General features: G+C 44.8%; 1 protein-coding gene across 1 annotated transcript in view; it reads right to left on the bottom strand.

Annotated features, from left to right (window-relative positions):
• Window positions 1-3,771: 3,771 nt before the first annotated feature.
• Window positions 3,772-20,916, bottom strand: part of LDLRAD2 (low density lipoprotein receptor class A domain containing 2) — a 145,405-nt gene continuing 128,260 nt past the window's right edge. The window contains exons 4-5 of the mRNA XM_085608909.1: window positions 12,858-13,010; window positions 3,772-7,046 (exon numbers count right to left, since the gene is read on the bottom strand). Coding sequence (XP_085465035.1) covers window positions 6,760-7,046; window positions 12,858-13,010 — 440 coding nt within the window. The 3' untranslated portion in view covers window positions 3,772-6,759. The remainder of the gene's footprint in view (window positions 7,047-12,857; window positions 13,011-20,916) is intronic.

Raw genomic sequence — 20,916 nt, 5'->3', positions numbered from 1 at the left:
CTCCAATGAATGGGGGCATTTGTGGCTGAAATATACTAGGGGGCTGCCAAGTGAGCACTCTTCCTGAGCTCCACCCAGCTCTGACCTACACTCTGGATTAGCTTCACTGCTGCTGTCTCTCAGCTGCAGAGATTGGGCTTGAGAACTACCTTGCCGTGTTGGAAGACCATGTTCTTCAGAACCACTGGAAGAGGAGCAGAACTCAACCGATTGAAAAATCACTTCCATATTCCGATCCATGAGCCTGTCCCTTTAACGCAGACTTCTTATCAGAACCCGCATCAGGGCTCTCCTCAGTTATTTAAGTCAAGGCCTGGGCAGAAGTCATCCACAGAGAAGCTATTTCTGCTTCCTATTTAAAAACGTTTTTATTGAACTACTATTTGTGAATGCAGTGTGTGATAGGATAAGGAAGGAGAAAGCAGTGCAATGCTAAAAGTGTTTTGCAAAAGTAATAGAGATAACCAAAAAATTGATTCATTAAGTAAACGAAATGTCTTGGCTATTGAGCACAGGAACTGCAACAATATTTAGCACCCAAAAGAACCTACAAGAGGAAATAAAGAAAATAATACTTTAAATTTCATCGTACACATTAAGGCAAGCTAAAATAAACTTACCATAATAATATTCAATTTTCCCTCCCATGGGAGGGTTTCTAACAGGTGCCAGGTCCCCGGCAAATGCTGATTTTTTAATTTTTTTTTATTTTTATTAAATTCTTTATTGTGTTATAACAGTGACAAGAGGAACACCAATTACATGGTCCACAGCACATTTTCCAAAAACATTTCAATTATCTTGACAGTGAAACGCTAAGCCTTATGAGAAGACAAATTGTACATAGCACGGCAGGGTTTAGAACATGCAAATTTAGACAGTCCCATTCTGACTCATATCCGCCTCCCATAGTAGGGCTACCAGAAAGTGGCGCGTTACCACTGGCATACAAGAACACTATCTCGTGGTGTCTCGCCCGTTCCCACATGCTCATAGTACCCTGTGAGAGCAAGCCGAAACCCCGTACGCCATACCAGGAATGGTAAATTACTGAGTCATGTATTTCTTGACTGTCCGTCATCCGGAGGGTCCCCATCCACCCGACAGTGTCTGGCCCGATACGTGGTATACAGTGCCCAAAAATTCTTAGGTCTATTGCGGGGGGTAGGAGATCACTATAGCATTCTGTTTGGGTAGAGCAATATACCATGTCAGATGCCCACTGTTTCAACGTAGGGAGCGGACCCCTTAACCAGCAGATATCCACTCTACGTTTGGCCATCAAGAGGCCCATGTCGACCAGCCTGCGTACTCCCTTAGGCAGGGGTTTGGAGTAGCCCAGCAGTGCAAGAGCCGGGTCCGCGTGAGTGCACTCCCCGTGATCTCTGCGAGTTCCAAAAATACCTGCCCCCAAAATTTAGCTATCCCAGGACAAAGCCAAGCCAAATGTGCAAAGTCCGCAACTTGCTCGTCACATCTCTCACATTTCGAGCTATCCCGCAGTCCGTACTTGCATAGCCTTTCTGGGGTATAGTAGACTCTATTGAGAAATTTAAAATGAACCAGGCAGTGTCTACCATTAAGGGATACCCATTTCGTGCTGAGGCAGCAGTATAACCACATGTCATCATCAATTTCCTTATTGAGGTCGTTCTGCCAAGCCAAACGGGCTTTGGTATAATGATTCTCCCTGTATGACATAACCTGTTTGTAGATTTTAGAAACCAGTCCCTGTTGGGCCTGAGTTTTAATGATTAGTGTCAGTACGGTCACGTCCAGAGGTTCAAACAGATCATTCCCCAGCAGCTGCAGCAGTGGCTGGCGCGTCCTGTGAAATTGAAACCTAGTGAGGAGTGCGGGTGTGTCGCCCTCCAAAGCCACAGAGTCCCACTCCCTCACAGTGCCACCCTCAAATAGGTCCCGTATAGTGTTAATCCCTATAGTGTTGAGTGCTCGGAACACCCCTTGGTCTCTGCATGGTGACAACCAGTGGCACCACTCCAGAGGCGCCAGATGTGAATACAGAATAGCCCCAAATGCTGAAAAATATTTATGCTCCTCTATGCGGGTGACACCAGTTCTAGGGATCCGCCACCCAAAACTAATCTTTCCTGGTGTCCAGTGATAGATCTCTACTTGGGGATTGTGATGTGGCAGAAATCCCTGAGCAAGAACCTGTCCTGGAGAGGCACTGTTGGAAGGGAGTGACTCTCCCCTTTCCAATGTGGTCCCTCATGTGGGTTTATGTGCTTGGGTGGTACAAAGCCCCCAAGCTCCAATATACTTAAAGAAGAAACATTGGAAAGCCAGTAGGTCGTGTTGGCTGCCAGCCTTTTGCTTTGTCATGCTTGCTTTGTTTTGTTACGTTGTTTGCAAAACTTCGTCTCAAAAAGAACATATTCTCATAGTAGTCCCTGGCACCTAAAGATACTACTTTGTATAAGGATGTGCTCAATATGAACAGACAGAATGGCACCATTCACAGTGAAGTTATTCAATGGCTGAAGTAGGCCGACCCACTGGCCAGTGCTGTATGTTATAGAGGGTGGAAGAAAAATGTGAATGACATAACAACAGGCCAACGGATGTAAAGGGCTGGCTGAAAGCCCCCTTAAGTAAGTATATTATACATGTAATTTGAGTGAAATCGGGAACTCTTGGCTAAAGACAGACCTAAAAGTGGCTGCTACCATTTTCTCTTCAATGGGGGGGTGGTTAGGGGATGATAGACGTAGGGAGCCCGATCGTCCCCCCACAATCAAGGGAAGGGAAAATTCTGATACCAAATTATGCCTTGTAGGGTGAGCCTCCCAAAAGACAGAACCCTGGTGCCTAGTAGGGCCGGCTCAGGGATCTTAGCCTAGCTGTGATCTCTGCGCCAGAATTCTTGTTAGAGGGGCACCATTTGAAAGGGAAGCCACTCCCCATCCAATGGTGATACTGTTAATTCATTTTTCATCTAGCGGTGGCACAAAGTCCCTGAGAGCAAGAAGGGAAAAGAACCAAAATGTCAGCCACCATTTTCCCTTCCTTGTAGGACCAATTGGGGCCCAATCAACCCCACCAGGGAAGGTAAAATAATGTTATTTGCTTATGCACCGCCCTGGTGGTGTCGCCTCTCCCGGCAAAACAGATCCCTTTGTGTCAAGTGGGCATTCTTGCATAAAGATGTTTGAGCAGAAACCATTTGAGAAAGGCACAGCTGGAAAGGACAGACTCTAACCTTTCCAACCAGCAGCATTTCTTGCATATTTGTGGGTGCCCATGTAGAGAGAAGAAATCCCACCGAACATGAGCCACACTACTCAATTGCTCCAGTCGGCCCTGTCATTTGGTGGGTAAATGATAAGTGAAGCTACTACCACAATGTGTAGATGTATTTAGACAGTAAAGTTTTCTGCACAAGTATCTTACTTGCTCAAACAGCAATTTTAGCCATCCTTTATTTTGGCTTCTTGCACGAAATCTTGCTAAGAAAAGAGAAAAATATTTCTAGGCATCCTATATAATTTGAAATCAGAGGAAAGTTAGATATTTTGGAGATTGCCCTCTTGTAACAAGTTGAAGATTGGAAATAAGGTCAGAAATTCGATCCTAATGTAACAGACTTCCTCCATGCGGTTGACAATATCATGAACTGCTAAATATTTGCCTTTGGCTCCTTACCACTAGCATCTCTCCATCAAAACCACTTTCTATGCCATAAAACATTACACACCTAGAAAATCTAGATTAAGGAAAAGAATCACACTCCTAGAACTGTTTGCTTTTCAAAGAGTTGCTTTATTTCTTAAATAAATGTGTTGTTTACCAGTTGGTCTATTGTGATTAAATATTTTCTTCACGACAATGGACAACATCCATTTTAGACGGTATACAATACTGCAGACCAACATTGCTGGGATTTATAAAAGATGCAAATGTTTTCTAGAAAGACAAGATGGCTGCTCTGACACAAAGAACCTGATGGTAAACATTGATACAGTGGCAGTGAATAGTATACCATTTTTGATTGGTGCATTCAAAAATTAAATGAAAGGCTGGTTTATATTTCCTGATTTGCATAGCAACAACTATATGACCAAAGTCATTTTCTACGTTTTCTACATGATAAGTACATTCATTTATCATATCGTGACACCTGCTTTTTCACTTCATTACTTTAGGCGACAATTCCCCTGATGAAGGGCTCGATTAGCCCGAAAGGCATTGCGACTGCTAATTTGTTTCATTAAAGTTTTCTCACTGTGAAGCCTTGGAAAGAAACAAACCTTATCATTTACGAACAGCCATTTATGACAATTTAATAAATGTACCTTTGAGAACTGATCAATGGTTTTTACTCTTGATTGAAATTGGAACACTCCATTTATTGGACACCCAGCTGTACAGCTGGGGGACGCCACCCCAGGGGTGGCGCATTCTATGTAAATTAGACATAGCCAAGATAAACTCCTATTATTATGTTAGTAGTAACTCCTGGAGAGTGATCTACAACAATAGCAAATTTTAAATATCATCCTGCCAAAGTATTGTATCCAGAATATCGACTACCATAATTTCATCAAGATGAGTACAAAGAGATGAGCATAGATTTACTATAATACAACAAATAAATCTATACCTTCCCATATACGGTTACCTTTAAGATATTGAAGAAGTCGCTAATAGAAACATGATTTTACGGCAGGACAATATTTTGTCACTTGATATTATGAAATGCCTGCACTTTGGAGAACACCTAGTAGTACATGGCTTATTAAAAGTTCATGTCAATATATTGAGGTTGCAGTTTAATCCATTGTTTATGGATCAGATGAGCATAAAATGTTTATTGGGACAATAATAAAGGTAGAAGTAGCATACAATGCTCACTTTAACACACACATTTCTGCACTATCCTACATACATTCCTCAGTTGACTGATCAAAGTCCGAAACATTGATGACAGAAAATATATTATTAAAAACCCTGGATAATCCGTTGCTGAAACTTAGCGATCAATGTTATCTTGACTGTGATATGATCCATCTCTGAGGCTTTAACTAGTCAGTTGTGTCAAACCAGAGTATGCAAATTGTTTAGGAGCAGGGTCCTTTTTAAAGATTTGAATTGTGATTAAATAGAAAACCTTTTTTAAGATGGGTTAACTATTCCAAACTGAGTGGTACCTCCTTCAATTCAGAAGAAAGCACACCTCTCCACAAGATTCATGTCTTTCCATCAGCTCCCCCTTATCAGCTCTGGGATCAGAGAAGATTAAATGCTCTGGACAAATTGATAAACATGGACAGAAAGTGCGTAATTATTGCTTTCTTTCTAGTATATATGGTTGCAACCAAAACTTCATAATGGCCCGATGTATATTTACTGGCATATGAAGGACAGAAGGTTCTGGAAATTAAGGCAACACAGAGCACTAAGAAGCGAATAACAAGATAGATGGATCTATATATGGTCAATTTGTGGAAACTGAGGTCAAAAACTGACCATTTAAATCTGTTTATATTTCAGTTGCGTCCAAATGGCATGGAGTAGGATTTTCAGATCTTTTACATTCCAGTCAATTGAAATTATGGTTCTACCTTTTGAGCACAAAGATGCCTGTGTGGTAATGTTGTTGAGATACATGCGTTGTCTGGATACAGATTGGTGCAATCTATCTCTGGCAAGTTTTATTTTTGTCTATCCTTGACCTGGTGATAGAATGAAAACATGCCACACCTAGGAAATTTTGAATGTTTACAAGTAATTTGCCTACAAAAGTAAAATAAAATGCCAGCGTTTAGTAGTATTGTGTTTTACCATGTGCTATTTGCTTGTCAGCAGGTGAAAAAATCCAGCCAATGTCAGTGAAACTGTGGCATGTCAAAAAATAAATATTGGTGTGTGTACCAGAGGAGATTGTCGTCAGTATGAGGTATTGCTGGTGGTCTTTCTCTTGTTATGATTCTTGGTTCTTTTTACTTCCATTGTCTTGAATCACATTTCCAAGTTAAACGCTCATCAGAGGCATTCGTCAGCATCTGTTCAATATATTGTTTTTTTACTTCCAGCTGAGCAACACACTGTGATGTGTTGAGCCCCATAGGAGCTTCTGAGTGACATGGGGTATGCACATGAGAATGTGTGCCAAAGTTGGCCTCGGGCAGATCTCAAGGACATTCAATGCACTCCATCGAGGCTTGTCTTATCCTTTATGATGCACTTCAACATGTAGAGGATTTTCTATGACTTCCTACTGTTGTGGACTTCTAGTTTCTTTACCATTGAAGACCATGTGTTAGATGTGTACTGGTCATTCATAACTTGTCCTTCAATAGCAGTGAATCCCAGATAAATTTCGTCATCCACAGCCGGTCTTCAGGGTCTGAGATATCAGTTCAATAACTTCTGTCGTACATCATTACGTAGCAAGTTAAAAAGATCCACATAAGGCTTGTTTCATTTTGAGCAATGCGAACAATATTACCTATTAATGGATGATTATTTTATAGGAATAGGTGAAGAGACAAAAAGAATAGTTTTGGACTGCCTTGTCCGTGACAACGTATAGTGATTAAAAGAGGATGTAGTATCAGGTACCTTTCAAGGGTCAAATATGGACACATTTTTGGCTGTGGTGGACTGGCTGGCAGGGAGGACAGTGGTCACAATTTGAGGGTTTAAGGCAGATGTGGAAGGATTGGCTGGCATCATGCTGCTGGATGGCATCAGAGATGGAATATTACATTCTTGTTCCTCCTCCCCTCATTATATTTAGGAGGGTGATCTTATTTCTGAGTGTGGCGAAGTTGATGTCGCTGGAACGCTGGCTGTGTCCTGTGGGGTCACTTTTCCGGGCCGACTCTTGTCTTTCCATCCACAGCTGCGGGTGCAGAGGTGGCAGGAGGCACAGAAGGAGTTGCAACAGGGGATGGCTCGGCAAGCACTGACTCTCCAGATGAACCATCCTGGCGACCAGCAGCACCAAAAGAGTAGGGCCATACTCACGATCAAGCCCAGGATAATGTACAAAGCCAAGAGGGATGTGTAGGTTGTCTTATCTGTGAAGACAAGAGAGAGGGGGAAACTATAAATTCGAGAGTGAACAAGTCCTCACCACCTAGACAAAATGTAATAGGTCTCCTATCTGAACCTTTGTGTCAGTATAGGAAACATATCTTCAGAGAACACAGGCTTTCAAAGCACAGGTAATGTTTCTGGTTTCCAGGTATGACACAGAATTAGAAAGAAGCTTTGTGAAAAAAACAAATATATACCAACCACACTTGTGAATTAAAATCACTGCATTCAGCAGAAAGGTAAACTAGAAGAGACTGGAATCAAATGGAAATTGAAATATGTTTAGGAGAGGGAATATTAAGGGAGTATTAAAGGTGTGGATATTGTAAAGGAGGTGCACCTTAGGCATTGGGGTAGAATGGATTCAATAAGCGCATGTAACTGGGATACTGATATAGGAGCAGCGTAGCCGATGATGAAATATCTGTATCTAGGATGGAAAGAGGAGAGGCTAAGATATCGGAAAAAATTAAAAATTCCTACATGATGGTATAGATATTCAAGGAGAGACCGAGTAAAGTGATAGGATGATAGTATGTGCCTTAGTAGCATATAGTGAGCGCATGAATATGTAAGTATTGAAAGTGTATGTAGTAAATTCACTGGTTTAAGATGGATGTCATGCATGCCTAAAATTACTGCCACAAGGGCAGGTAGAGTAAATCCAAGGGGCTGGTAGGCATAAGAAAAGGAAATAAAGCTGTGAGCTGGTGTGACAGAGGCCATAGAATAGAGGTATGGTTCTTAGAGGAATGAAATGAGTGGTATACGATGAGTGGATGAGTTAAAGGCTTTACACAGTTAAGATAAAAGGATGAGAAAGATTACATGATTAAAGAGATATTGATTAGTCTGACATGGTGCCATCATGGACAGACTAGAACTGAGGATGGGCACACCATATGACTGGTCCTATGGAACAAGTAGATAGAATTGTACAGAGGCCTGGGTCTGAGAGGGGGTAAAGAGGATGTAGTTGCACGCCTGAGTTGTACAGAAACAAAGATTGTAACAGCAGTACTGGATCTAGCAGTGGCACCATTGGACCCTATGGAACAGCAGAATGTTCCAGTAGGGAAATCAGTAGCGTGTGTGCAGTGCTAGTGGAATCCAGATGTGGACGGACGTGTCTACTTCGGTACAGCAGAACCCGGTTTGCTGGGGCTCTTAACTCTGGCTATAAAAACCCCCATTCTGGAGTGGGCTTAGATGCAGTGTTTGCAACCAGTGAGGTGATTTGTTTTTGAGTATTGACTTTGTGATGTGTGAGTGAGTCTGAGTGCACATCCAAGGTAATCATCTGATGTATTTAGTGTATATATCTATCTATATATATATATATACGCTTCATTTGCTCGAATAAATCGTTTGAACCCCGGAGCAGTGTCCTGCCTACTTCTTACTAAGTAAGTGAGCACTTGGTGGTGATATATATATATATATATTCACTGAAAAAACCATAGGTTTCACACATGTTATAGTTAGCGGAAATTTTACTGATAAAAAACCAATTAAATTCCCCCGTTATAGTTAGTGCAGGCAACTATAACTCACGCAACCGCAATCCTCTGCTGATGCTAATACTGTATTTAGACACTTATTTGCCCATGTCTTCTTCCATACATTTTTAGCTATACATATATTACAAATATTTTTTTTTCATAAAGACACATATGTCATCAGCAGAAGATTGCGGTCGCGTGAGTTATAGTTGCCTGCACTAACTATAACGGGGGAATTTCATTGGTTTTTTATCAGTAAAATTTCCGCTAACTATAACATGTGTGAAACCTATGGTTTTTTCAGTGAATTTGCAAGGTTTTTTAAATGCTAATTCCTAACTATAACGTGTGTGAAACCTATGGTTTTTTCAGTGAATTTGTACGGTTTTTTAAATGCTAAGTTACTTTACGCCATTCGTGGCGTGCGCGCCCACTTAACGCAGTTTGTTCCGTGCGCGCACGGTGCGCTTCGCGCACCGTGCGCGCACAGTGAGCATGCGGTGCGCTTCGCGCACCGTGCGCCCACTTTACGCAGTTAGTGCCGTGCACGCACGGTGGGCACGCGGTGCGCTACGCGCACCGCGTGCCCACGTTACGCACCGTGCGCACATGGAGGACATATTATGCGCTTCCTTGTGATAGGTAATCTGTTAAATTTAATTTGTAAGTGATGACAATAATATGCCATACACAGAGAGTGTTTTTTTTTTTTTATTAAAATTTTTAGCGTAAGCGCACCGTACGCGTACGGTAAGCGTAATCGGCGAAATTTTCAAAAAATTAAAATGTACCGTTTTTGGCCTTGGGGGATCTTTGAGGACTCAACTAACATGGCTATGTGCATGGGCGCTGTCTAAACAGCCCCTTTATATGTTTTTTGCCTTTGTTTACAGCCCCCCCCTCAGAGTGCGAGAGAGAAAATGGCGGCCGCCGCTTCCTGGTTTCGACCGATTCAAATGTTTACTTAGATGTAACAGCCAATCAGAATCGCGCTCGCGCACGCCACCGTACGCGTACGGTAAGCTTACGGTAAGCGTACCGTAAGCTGGCTCAGATATATATATTGATTTAAAGGCTATTTTCTCAGAATCTACTGAACAGATTTACACCAAACCTACAAAAGGCACTTCCTTGACCTGAGGACTACCTCTCTGCCAAATTTCTAGTAATTCTGTTCAGCCGTTCGGGCTGTAGCCCTGTCTAAAGGTCCTATGGAAAAATGCATGGGAAAAACGCGTTTTGGGACCCCCCTTTTATCTCAGCCCCCGCTTGACGAATCCCCCCGAGACTTTCAGGGTAGGAGCGGAGCGCCCCACCTATTTTGAGAAATTCGCGAGGATTCGTCGACCGGCGCCAAAGTTATTCGAAATAGAATGTTGCGGATTTCCTATGGAAACAGGGTCCTAACTATAACTACCTACTGGCGACCGCCAGTAGGTAATATATATATATATATATATATATATCTTTCTGATTTCTTGCAGGACTTCCGGTATAGCTTGCTTGTATTCTTGTGTTTTATTTCATAATATTATCCATGCATTTAACAGTTGCACTTGCCAAGTGTGTTATTATTGCTTATACATATATATATATTTGAATGTTGTTTATTTGACTTCTGGGAAAGCCTATCTGTTAGAGAGCATTGTATAAATAAAACCCCAAGCCTTATTCTGAAAAGAGAGTCTTTGATGGGCTTCATTTTATGAAGTGAAATCCCTTTCTAGGGGATTTTGTGTTGTGTCTATTGCTTTGTCGTGTTTGAGCCACAGTGTGAGAGACTGGTAATTTAAATTATCTGGGAGTATGAACCAAGGCAGTGCGACATAAAGGATGGAAGGTTTGAACTGAGCTAAACTCTTGTAGAGTTGAACAAGATGAAAGTGGTATCTTTTGAAGAGTCTGAGCAAGACAGATGGAGTAGAAAATAAATGAATGATAATATAATATTCTGATTTGTATGGTACAGCTAATCACCCATGAGGGTCTCTAGGTGATGTTTTTACTAGGCAAGGGGGGATTTAGTGATTTGCCAGAATCACAGAATGTTGAGCCGATGCTAAAACTCAAGCCTGGGTCTCCAGCTTCAAGGTTGACAGATCTGATAGTTCCGCCACACCCGTTCCCCACATGGGAAGTCATGGTTCTTGAATTGATAGGCAGAGATGGCAGAGGAAACATGAGTTTTGAAGTAGGTTTAAAAAGTAAAAATTTAAATGAAAAGATGGATTCGAAGCTGAGCTGTTTCTATGAGTTTACTGAAAGAAATAGACAGGAGAGTTTCATACAAGGAGGTGCAGTGAAGCAACTGGCGTGTGTGTTCTTGTTCTTTGGTGACAAGTAGTGCTGCCCTATTAGTATATCTATTGCTACGAAGATACCTTTAGCAGTAATGCTAAAATATTAATATCTTTCCTCCATAGATGGAAAGGATTTATACTCTGGTGATAAACATAAATATTTCCGGTAATCTCAAACGGATACATTTTCAACTCGCTTTGTGATTATAGATTAAAACATGTGACACTGCTTGTATATCCCTTTTGAATATGCAACGTACACTACATCTTTTGGGCGTTCTACAACAGTGTCAAAGTTTAAATATTGAACTGCACTAGTACAGACTTCTTAGTACCGACAACCAACACATCATCATGGAAGGTAGATGTAGGGTTAAAAATAACAATTCGATGCTCACCTGTGTATACCATCGATGCGCTCCTGTGTAGACCATCAATGCTCCCCTGTGTAGGATATCGTTGCATAGATACTCTCCTGTGTAGACCATCAATGCTCCCCTGTGTAGGCCATTGATGCTCCCTTGTGTAGGTCATTGATGCTCCCCTATGTAGACCATTGATGCTCCCCTGTGTAGATCATCAATGCACCCCTGTGTAGATCATTGATGCTCCCCTGTGTAGGCCATCAATGCTCCCCTGTGTAGAACATCGATGCTCTCCTGTGTAGACCATCGATGCTTCCTTGTGTAGACCATCGATGCTTCCCTGTGTAGACCATCGATGCTCCCCTGTGTAGGCCATCGATGCTTCCCTGTGTAGGCCATCGTTGCTCCCCTATGTAGGCCATCAATGCTCCCCCGGGTAGGCCATCGATGCATCAATGCTCCCCTGTGTAGACCATCGATGCTCCCCTGTGTAGGCCATCGATGCTCCCCTGTATAGAGCATCGATGCTCCCCTGTGTAGGCCATCGATGCTCCCCTGTGTAGACCATCGATGCTCCCCTGTGTAGACCATCGCTGCTTCCCTGTGTAGGCCATCAATGCATTGGTACTCCCCTGTGTAGACCATCGATGCTCCCCTGTGTAGGCCATCGATGCTCCCCTGTATAGAGCATCGATGCTCCCCTGTGTAGGCCATCGATGCTCCCCTGTGTAGACCATCGATGCTCCCCTGTGTAGGTCATCGATGCTCCCCTGTGTAGACCATCGCTGCTTCCCTGTGTAGGCCATCAATGCATTGATACTCCTCTGTGTAGAGCATCGATGCTCCCCTGTGTAGAGCATCGATGCTCCCCTGTGTAGGTCATCGATGCTCCCCTGTGTAGACCATCGATGCTCCCCTGTGTAGACCATCAATGCATTGATACTCCTCTGTGTAGACCATCGATGCTCCCCTGTGTAGGCCATCGATGCTCCCCTGTGTAGGCCATCAATGCTTTCCTGTGTAGGCCATCGTTGCTTCCCTGTGTAGGCCATCAATGCTCCCCTATGTAGACCATTGATGCTCCCCCGGGTAGGCCATCGATGCATCAATGCTCCCCTGTGTAGAGCATCAATGGTCCCCTGTGTAGGCCATCGATGCTCCCCTGTATAGAGCATCGATGCTCTCCTGTGTAGGCCATCGATGCTCCCCTGTGTAGACCATCGATGCTCCCCTGTGTAGACCATCGCTGCTTCCCTGTGTAGGCCATCAATGCATTGATACTCCCCTGTATAGAGCATCGATGCTCCCCTGTGTAGGCCATCGATGCTCCCCTGTGTAGACCATCGATGCTCCCCTGTGTAGACCATCCTTGAAGATATGTGGGTAGTTGAGATTGTGGAGCTGATGGGTGTGCAGTTTTGTATTCTGGACCTCAGTAGTGACGTACAACCCAACTCTCATTACTCTCTTTTTGAAGGGACAGGGGCTTGGCCACCCAGCTTTGCGTGTGCGTTTTGGGGGATAATCCAATATGAGGGTCATACATAAAAGTCATATATAAAATGAGTATGTGTGCCATACGTTTCTAGGGTCAACAGACAAAATAGAAGAGATAGTTAACATACCATCCCCTGAGCCTTGCTGGATGATGGTGTCTGGCGAAAAAGGTTGTAGATTCCCTGTTGTTGCCAGGTGCAGGCTGCTGGAAGGCACCACTCGAGCAACAGTACGGGTTGTTGTACTGGCAGGGTGCCCAGGAGGTAATTGTGATGACAGACCTGGAAGCAGGAAGAGGAGAAAATGTCCAATATTTAGCTCGTTTTCCAGGACCTTTTCATCATTTTCTCTTCTATTAACACATTGTTCTCTAAAAATTATATCATAATTTTCTTTAATCGCAATGATTTCTGCACTCTGATCAAATGTATGGCTGATGCTCCATTCATTTTAATTGCACCATACACGTGCGCACTATAAACTCATCCTTATCACCCTTGCCCATGGTCACAAGCCTCTCTGCAAGCCTTATCACACGCCCCGTCTGACATCAGCTTTCATTGGGAATCTATGGGGCCAGTTTAAATGTTGGTGGTGTCTATACTTCTGACAGAGCATGCACACTGCCAACATAATGGCCAGCCTGCCCGCCCAATATAATTGCGGGCGGACCATAGGTCTGGCTGCAGCGGTGACTCCTCTGTCACCGCCGTAGCCAAACCGCTCCGACAGCCAGACGAAGTAAGGGCAGTCAGAGAAATCGCTGCATGTCCGTTTACACAAATTAGATAGGCGGATATGTAGCCATTTTTTTTACTGTGCATCACCACCTGGGGTGAGGGACAGTTAAATGTAAATACTGCTCCTCACACCATGGGAGAGGATCTCCCATGGTGCGGGGATGCATTATTTCCTTTATTTTGACAAATAAATTCCCGATTGGGGATTTTCTTTGTCAAAATAAAAAAATGAAACTGGTGGGTACAAGGTTCCGTCATGCTGATGCAACTCCACACCAAACAGCGATATGCATTGACAGGAACGGCTGTGACGAAATGCACTAGTAGTTGGTAGGAAAGGTAGGATGGCCTCAGGTGTATTTATCAAACCTCTAGAAGGGGTGTGGCCTATGTAAGTGATGACGAGTCTTAATACAGTGAAGAGGAATATTTCACTTCACACATTCTTAAATAATGTCTTACTAGCCGAAGAATAACCTAGCTTCCACGGTAAAGAGATATTTATTTAACAGTTTATAGCACCATTATCTTGTATCATGAGCAATGGATCTTCAAACGGTAAATGTTAAAGTAGACAGAGCCCTGAATGCTTGCTATCAAGTGAACAGCGGTTATTGAATAAAAAGTATCTTAAGCTTTGGAACACCAATGGTGAAATACGGTATCCTCCATGGCGATTTGTCCCTGTGTCACAAAGGGGACTTCTGATGAAACTGCGGTACAGCACTGGTGTGTGAGTGGTGGGCAGGTACAGTTAATTTTTCATTCAAGTGGTGAAAGACAGAAAAGAGGTGTCTGGTTCAATGTGTGTTTTGGGTCTTGCCTACCAGACATCACAGGCTTCTGCAATGCAAAAGACCTGTTGTGGGCTTACCAAGAACTTCCAGTTCCTTAAAGGCCACCGATAGCTTATCATTGGTTGGCTTTATTGTCATTCTGTTTATATCTGATTTTTCATCTTATGTGTATTCCTCCGCTGGAGCATGGGCTCTTTTCTATCCTTTGATTGTCAGACATGCATCATTCCCATGCTCACTTTTAGAAAACGTTTTTCCTTTTAGGTTAAGCACTCCATGAGAATGCATCTTTCTTCCAACTCAATCCCATGTGTGCCGCGCCCCCGGGCTCTTTGTTCGCATATGTGCTTCTCTCTCTCTCCCTTGTTCTTCCACTCCTGTCCCGCTACACTCCATGCTGCTCTCTCCTTTCTGTTCTTCACCTGTCTTGTCTTAACTCTCATTCTCTTCTCCCCTGATCCCCATTTGCTCTTACTCGCATGTGCTTCTACCCAACCCTTGCGTTCTTCTCTTCATCGGGTGTGGCTGCTTTTCCCCTCCTTGGCAACAAACTCCCCACATGCTCCTCCATTGCCCCCCACCCCTCGGTTATTTTCTTTACCAAAAATCTTAATTTTTTTATCTACTGATCCAATTGGTATCAGCCATCTTGCATAGGTAAATAAAAAAAACCCTAAGCAAATGGTGCCCATGTCATTCCACTGCTGCACATGCACGCATACGTGATCACCAGCAGTGATCGCGCTATTGCATCTATTTTCTTTTTATATTTTTTTGACAGTGCTTAACGTCACTTGGAAAAAGCAATTTGCTTTATTAAAGGCTCCGTACAGCATTGTAAAAAGGCATTGGTAAAGCCAGTGGGTACCAAAGGCGAGACCCATTGCCTTTGCCATTGCTTGTTTTGCTTTGCTTAGGCTCAGTCCTGGCAAGTCTGACCTGCTTGGAGCACTGCCACTTAATTTTCTTTTATATCTTTGAGGTTAACCCTCTCTTTCCAGCACTGTGGCTAGAAAAAAGTATGGGTTACTGGATATTTGCCAGGGAACGCTCAAAAGGCTTATCACCCCTCTTAAACTCTCTAGTTTCTTCTGTGCTGTTGACTAGCTGGCCCAGTCCCAAGCAATAAACTCACAAAAGGTGATTCGAGGAATGCTTGCAAATCGTCTAAATCGCTGCCAACTGCTATGGGTAGCATTGCAACCCATCGCTTCTCACCCGCTGGTTTGGATATTGCCTTCTAAGATGGACTTGGCCCTCTGATATGGGTCCTAGAGCTATCTGGTGCTGCTGTCCTCCTTTCTTGAGGCTTCATCCCACGATCCTTGAAGAGACGGACTGTGAGGGAGCTGGTCTCCCCGTTACCTGGGAATAGGGATGGGGATCCCCTTTTGGAGGCCCTTGATGAAGTCAGGCTTCCTGGTCAGCGTTACCCTCTGAAGGTCATTTAGAGGACAGTGCCTGGTTATGCACGCCAGCAGATAGGTGCATGGCTTTCGTAGATCTTCATGTTCCCTCCCAAGTGGGTCTTATTAATGTTACTTTCTCCTTCCTCTGACTTCTTGTATCATTCCCTCTCTATTGAATCTTGCTCTCATTTTAGGTATTATGAACATGACCCCCATTCTTTCTGTGATTAACTACTTTTCTGGCTACATGCTTTCCGCAGTGGCAGTCGAGGGCCGCTCCTTGAATTCATGCGATTAACAATCTCGAACATGGGGGGGAGGAGCCAAGATGGCGACCGGGACGGCAGCGTAGACTCCCGGCTCCGTGAACCTCCGCATCCCGCACGGATATCCTGCCTGAGATCCTCAACCTGTGCTACGTGGTCGTGTTTCTGAAGGAGAGGGGCTCCCGACTGTGTGACTCCGAGGTTTCTAGCCGTGCTATCGCCGGAGAAAACTGCATCTGAACTTTCCGGCCTGTGCGGCCCTGGAGCCGGGACATCGAGTGGACGCCGTGGCCGGGTGGCAGTGCGACAACAGCGGCCGGTGGTGACTGGGTGGAGTCGGCCCACCGGAGCGGTGCCAAACTCGGCCTACATTTCGGCGTGGTCACTTCTACTGCCCAGTGTAGCTGACCGAGTGCATGACCGGGGGTGCAAATCTTAGATCCTCCGGTGACTGCCCCTGCCTGGCTGGTGAGCTGCCCGGCCGCCGTCCGTATCCTGCCCCGATCATTGCGGGCCGCCCCCGGATTTCTAAGGGAGCTGGTCCGTGGTGGGGACGACTGTTGCCCGTGACCACGGATAGTTTTTTTTTGCCTGCCCCCGGAACCCGGTCACCCGCGACGTGGACATCGCGACGCTTGTCCCGGGGTCCCGGCCCCGGTGAGGGTCGGGCATACTTGGCGGCCATCTTGGGTCGATGAAGCCTACCATCCTGTCCGCTGGGCCGCAGCGGGCCTGTGAGCGTACGATTGTTGGGAGTGTGGCGGCGAGATCACAGAGAGCTGAGCTGGGGTACGGCGACCTCCTCGAGGCTCTTGGTACTCTTCACTCCTCCTTGATTCATGGTTTCGTGATCTTGGGGAGTAAGCTCGATGGTGTGGCGTCGGAGTTGGGGCAGTGGCGGCCCGCCTGTCCGCACGAACACAGAGTCTACCCACACTGCGCGCAGGAGGACGGTGTGGCGGCCACCCCTGAGGTTAGTACACGACTGGACGCCCCGGCCAGTATGCTACAGTGTGTTCGATCTTCTGAGGGCTTGATCTGTCCCGGAGGCGTTGGACCCGAGTGGGATGTGGTGGCCTCGTCCCGTGCATGCCCTCCTGCGACCCAGAGACAACTCCAGCAACTAATGTCTGCTTTGGCTGCTTCTGCCTTCCTGAACCCTGCGTGCAGTGTAGATCCTAAGGCAGCACCGGGAAGCCTCTTTCCTCACGCGGCGGACTGTGTTGATGCTCAGAGACTTCCACCCCACCTGTGTGTGTCGCTTCTCTGTCGTTGTTGGACATTCCTCTGCCTAGGAACATTGGGTATGGTGCTGGGTCGAGGGGCTGGCATGGGCAGAATTCCACAGAGTGGTCAGGGATGAGGCTGGCTCCTCGGGGGTGGTCGCCTAGTGGACGGGCGGGCTTGGGGTGGTGTGCTCTCCTGACATGGCTACTGGCACAATGGGTGCATAATGCTCCCCATCGTGGTTTGAGAAGATTGTTTTTGTGCTGTTCCTTGTTCACTTTAGGGGAACCTTACCGTGCGGGAGGGAGAAGCCGGGGGTCTGTTATGAAGGCCCTCCTCCAGTCTATAAATAATTTCTCTACCCCCCCGTCTGGTGGGGGTCCTTTCCTACTTCTTTTTCCCTATTCTCCTACATTTCGGGTCTGGTTCCAGGGCGACAGGCACACTGCTGGGGGGGGGGGGCGTACTCATCTGCAGAGGTGCAGGGTGGGGGTTGGGGGAGGGGATTCTGTATTCTTTCATCTTTTTTCCATGGCCTCCTTTTTCTTCTCTGATTCTTTTTGTTTTTGTTTTTCTGGATCAGCGTGATACACCTCCTTTTGCTATGCCTCGTTGCTGTTCCACGTGTTCACAACTTCCGGGGTGTTCTTGGGGAGTTCTGGCGGGGGACTGCGGGCGCAACTGTATACTATGTTTTTCCCCATCCTGATGTTCTTGTGTTTGCGCCATTGACCGAATAGATTGCGGTAAATCGCTAACGTTCATTACTCTGCATATCCGTGATAGTTGTCTTAAAATTGCTTGTCACCTGATCCTTCTGCCTTGTTTCATCATAAAATGAAAACCTCTTTCTCCTTGTGCCCTACCTACGCTGTTCACAGTATTAGCTGTACGATTTTGCTCCCCGAAGTGCTGTTTGTGTTTATATTTGTCGTTATTGCTCTGATTGCTTAGCGGCTGGCCCTGGGGGGTTGTAGGCCCATACTTGTTCTTATTGAACTGTCAATAAAGGTTTTAAAAAAAAAAAAAAAAAAAAACAATCTCGAACATTGTGTGAGTAGGCTACATTGCATAGCAAAATCCTGCTTTGATCTCCTCTTGTTGCTTGTGGGAGCTATCTTTTTCCATTTTAGGTCCGGTCCTTAATTTTTACTTATTTACTTAATCCGTTTTTTCTACATTTAACGATAGGTGAACCATTCATGACTCTAACCCCTTCAAAACAGGAGGTGGAACACTGGGGCATATTTACTATCATACAGTGAAGCAAGCAAAGTTACTGCGCTGCATTGCATTGCATGAAATAGTGAGCAAAAATGAGCCATATATACTAAGATATGGTGCACTTCTGCTCCCTCCTTGCTCTGATGCACTTGAGGCTGCCTAGCGCCAATGCAGGTGCCACTGCACCTTGCTGCAAGGGTGCCTGCGTTACAAGCAGGATTGTTTCTGAGCAGGAAGGGGTACCTTCATGCACAAAAATAATCCATGAAGGTATTTTCCTTTTTCTATGTGTTATTCAGGATGCATCAAACATGGAAAAACGCAATAACAAGGAGATATAAAGATATTTCCCCTTGTTACGCTTGGGTCTGTGAAGCGCACCATTTTGGTGCAAAATCGTCAAAATCCATGGGTGGATGCATGGGAATGCGCATGCTCCACCCATGGAACACTTCCCTGATGCAAAGTAATGCAAGGCCTTGCGTTACTTTGTATTTACTAAATCACGCAAAGCCAAGCGAAGCGGCTTTTCATGGCTTAGTAAATCTAGATAAGGATTTGTGTTCTCTCGCCACGACTTGCGTCATGCAAGGACGACACAATCCTTAGTAAATCTGGGCCTGGGTCTTTAAAGCAGGTGCAGGTTCCTGGCAGTAAGGCAATAATATTCTTCAGAGGCCAAATTTTAGGGAAAGTACACCTTTTTGGGATCAAGGTGCTACAATAGTATTTACTACTGTGTAAGTCTGCACCTCATTTGCTGAGCTTTTCCCGGATCATTCCTCTAACACTCTACTGAGAAAGTCTAGAAGCAACTTATGTGTGCAAAAAGCATGCATATATTTTGTTCACTATACACACTTCAACAACATCTCCATTTACCCAAAGTACCTTTGTGTATTTTAAGTACTGCATGCATGCACATCTTCAATTCTTTTTCGTCATAAGCCACACTTAGGGCTGGATTCTGCTTTGGGATCCACTCCCTACATGATTGTTCATGTCTCTCCCCACTCTACCTTATTTTGTGATGTACATGTCATGCAGCACTTTGTCATCGTTGTCATTTGTTGTGACATTCTCTTTTGTTGTCACCCAGGTTTCCTCTCATACGCATTTATACTATTTTCCTACAAGTGAATTCGTCCCTCACCGCCTTCTAGGGTTCCTTCACACTCTTCTTCCGGTTATCACTCAGTTCACTTCCTGTACTCCATGTTATAGCACCACTCTTTCCCCATATTGAAAACTTTTATTTCCAAGGATTCTTCGGACATTGTCTCGTTTTATCACTTAGATTTGATAATATTCCTCATTGTGTTATGGTGTTCCCGAAAAATCAATACATTACCATTTTTCTCTCATTCCTTTACGTTTAAAAGGTCTCTTAAAACACTCTATTTGTCTGAGGTTCTGGGGTGGGGGGTTCCACACGACCCTAAGCACACGATTCTGAGCACCACTGATGGGTTAGACGGGTCGCGCAATGAAAAACTGTTCTTCACTACAGCCATGGTGGTAGCCAAAAGAGACATTGCAGCCTCCTGGAAGTGTCCTGATCCCCCAACCGTGGGGCGTTGGCAGAATGCGGTGGACTGTGCGCCACACAGGGGAAAGTTATGTACGCGGCACGTGGTTGCCCCAAGAAATACCGCAGAATTTGGGGGAAATGGTTGGGGGGAGGGGTCTAATCACGAGGGGTTTTATTGTTTCCACCGTACCTTTGCTTTATTAATGTTTGTACACTGGGTAGCAGGATTCTGTGACTGTACTTCTCGATTATTGAAATATGGTGCGATTTGGCTGGTGCATTCCTTCTGTAAACTGAATAAAATTTGTTTATAAAAAAAAACACTCTATCATACTTCTAAATATTATCACATAGGTCTTTCCCCACACAAAGTCCTGTTATCACATATGTCCCATATTACAGTCCCTTATGTAATCCTAAAGGTCTGTTCCAGCACCTCTTAATGATAGTTCATTGGCGTCTTGCCAAACTTGCTAGTGTTATCACATAACTCTCCCCCCATGCTTATTTATGGTATTACTGCATACGTTTGTTGCTACATAAGCTCATGTTATAGTTTACGTCTCTTAATTTATCAAACAGGTCTTTTCCTACACTCCTTCATAATGCTGTATTGGAGGTCTCTTTCCTGATACGCACTTTTGTTGCTGTGGCCACTTCCCACACGTCATCGCATTAGTACTGTATCACATTCATCTCATCTTACACTCCATCAAGGTAGGAGGAGCTATAGGGCCTCATTTATTACAAAAGGACGCAGTTACATTGCAGTGCTCCAAGCCATTTTGCTGCGCCAAGCTGTATCATTTTAAAAGCACAGGGATGCATCATATTTACAACAATACGACGCATCTGTGTGCTTTCCCCTGCGCTGGCACACAATTGGCTGCCATGCGCCTGTGCAGGCACCCTTGTGTCGTGTTGCAAGGGTTTCTGCGCTGTGGGGATGATTGTTCTTGTGCAGGAAGGGACACCTTCATGCAGAAAAACCAT

Source organism: Triturus cristatus, chromosome 1_2 (genome assembly GCF_964204655.1).
Source record: "Triturus cristatus chromosome 1_2, aTriCri1.1, whole genome shotgun sequence".
Taxonomy (NCBI): Eukaryota; Metazoa; Chordata; class Amphibia; order Caudata; family Salamandridae; genus Triturus; species Triturus cristatus.
The sequence above is the reverse complement of the archived record's forward strand: the minus strand, read 5'-3'. Positions and strand labels throughout refer to the sequence as shown.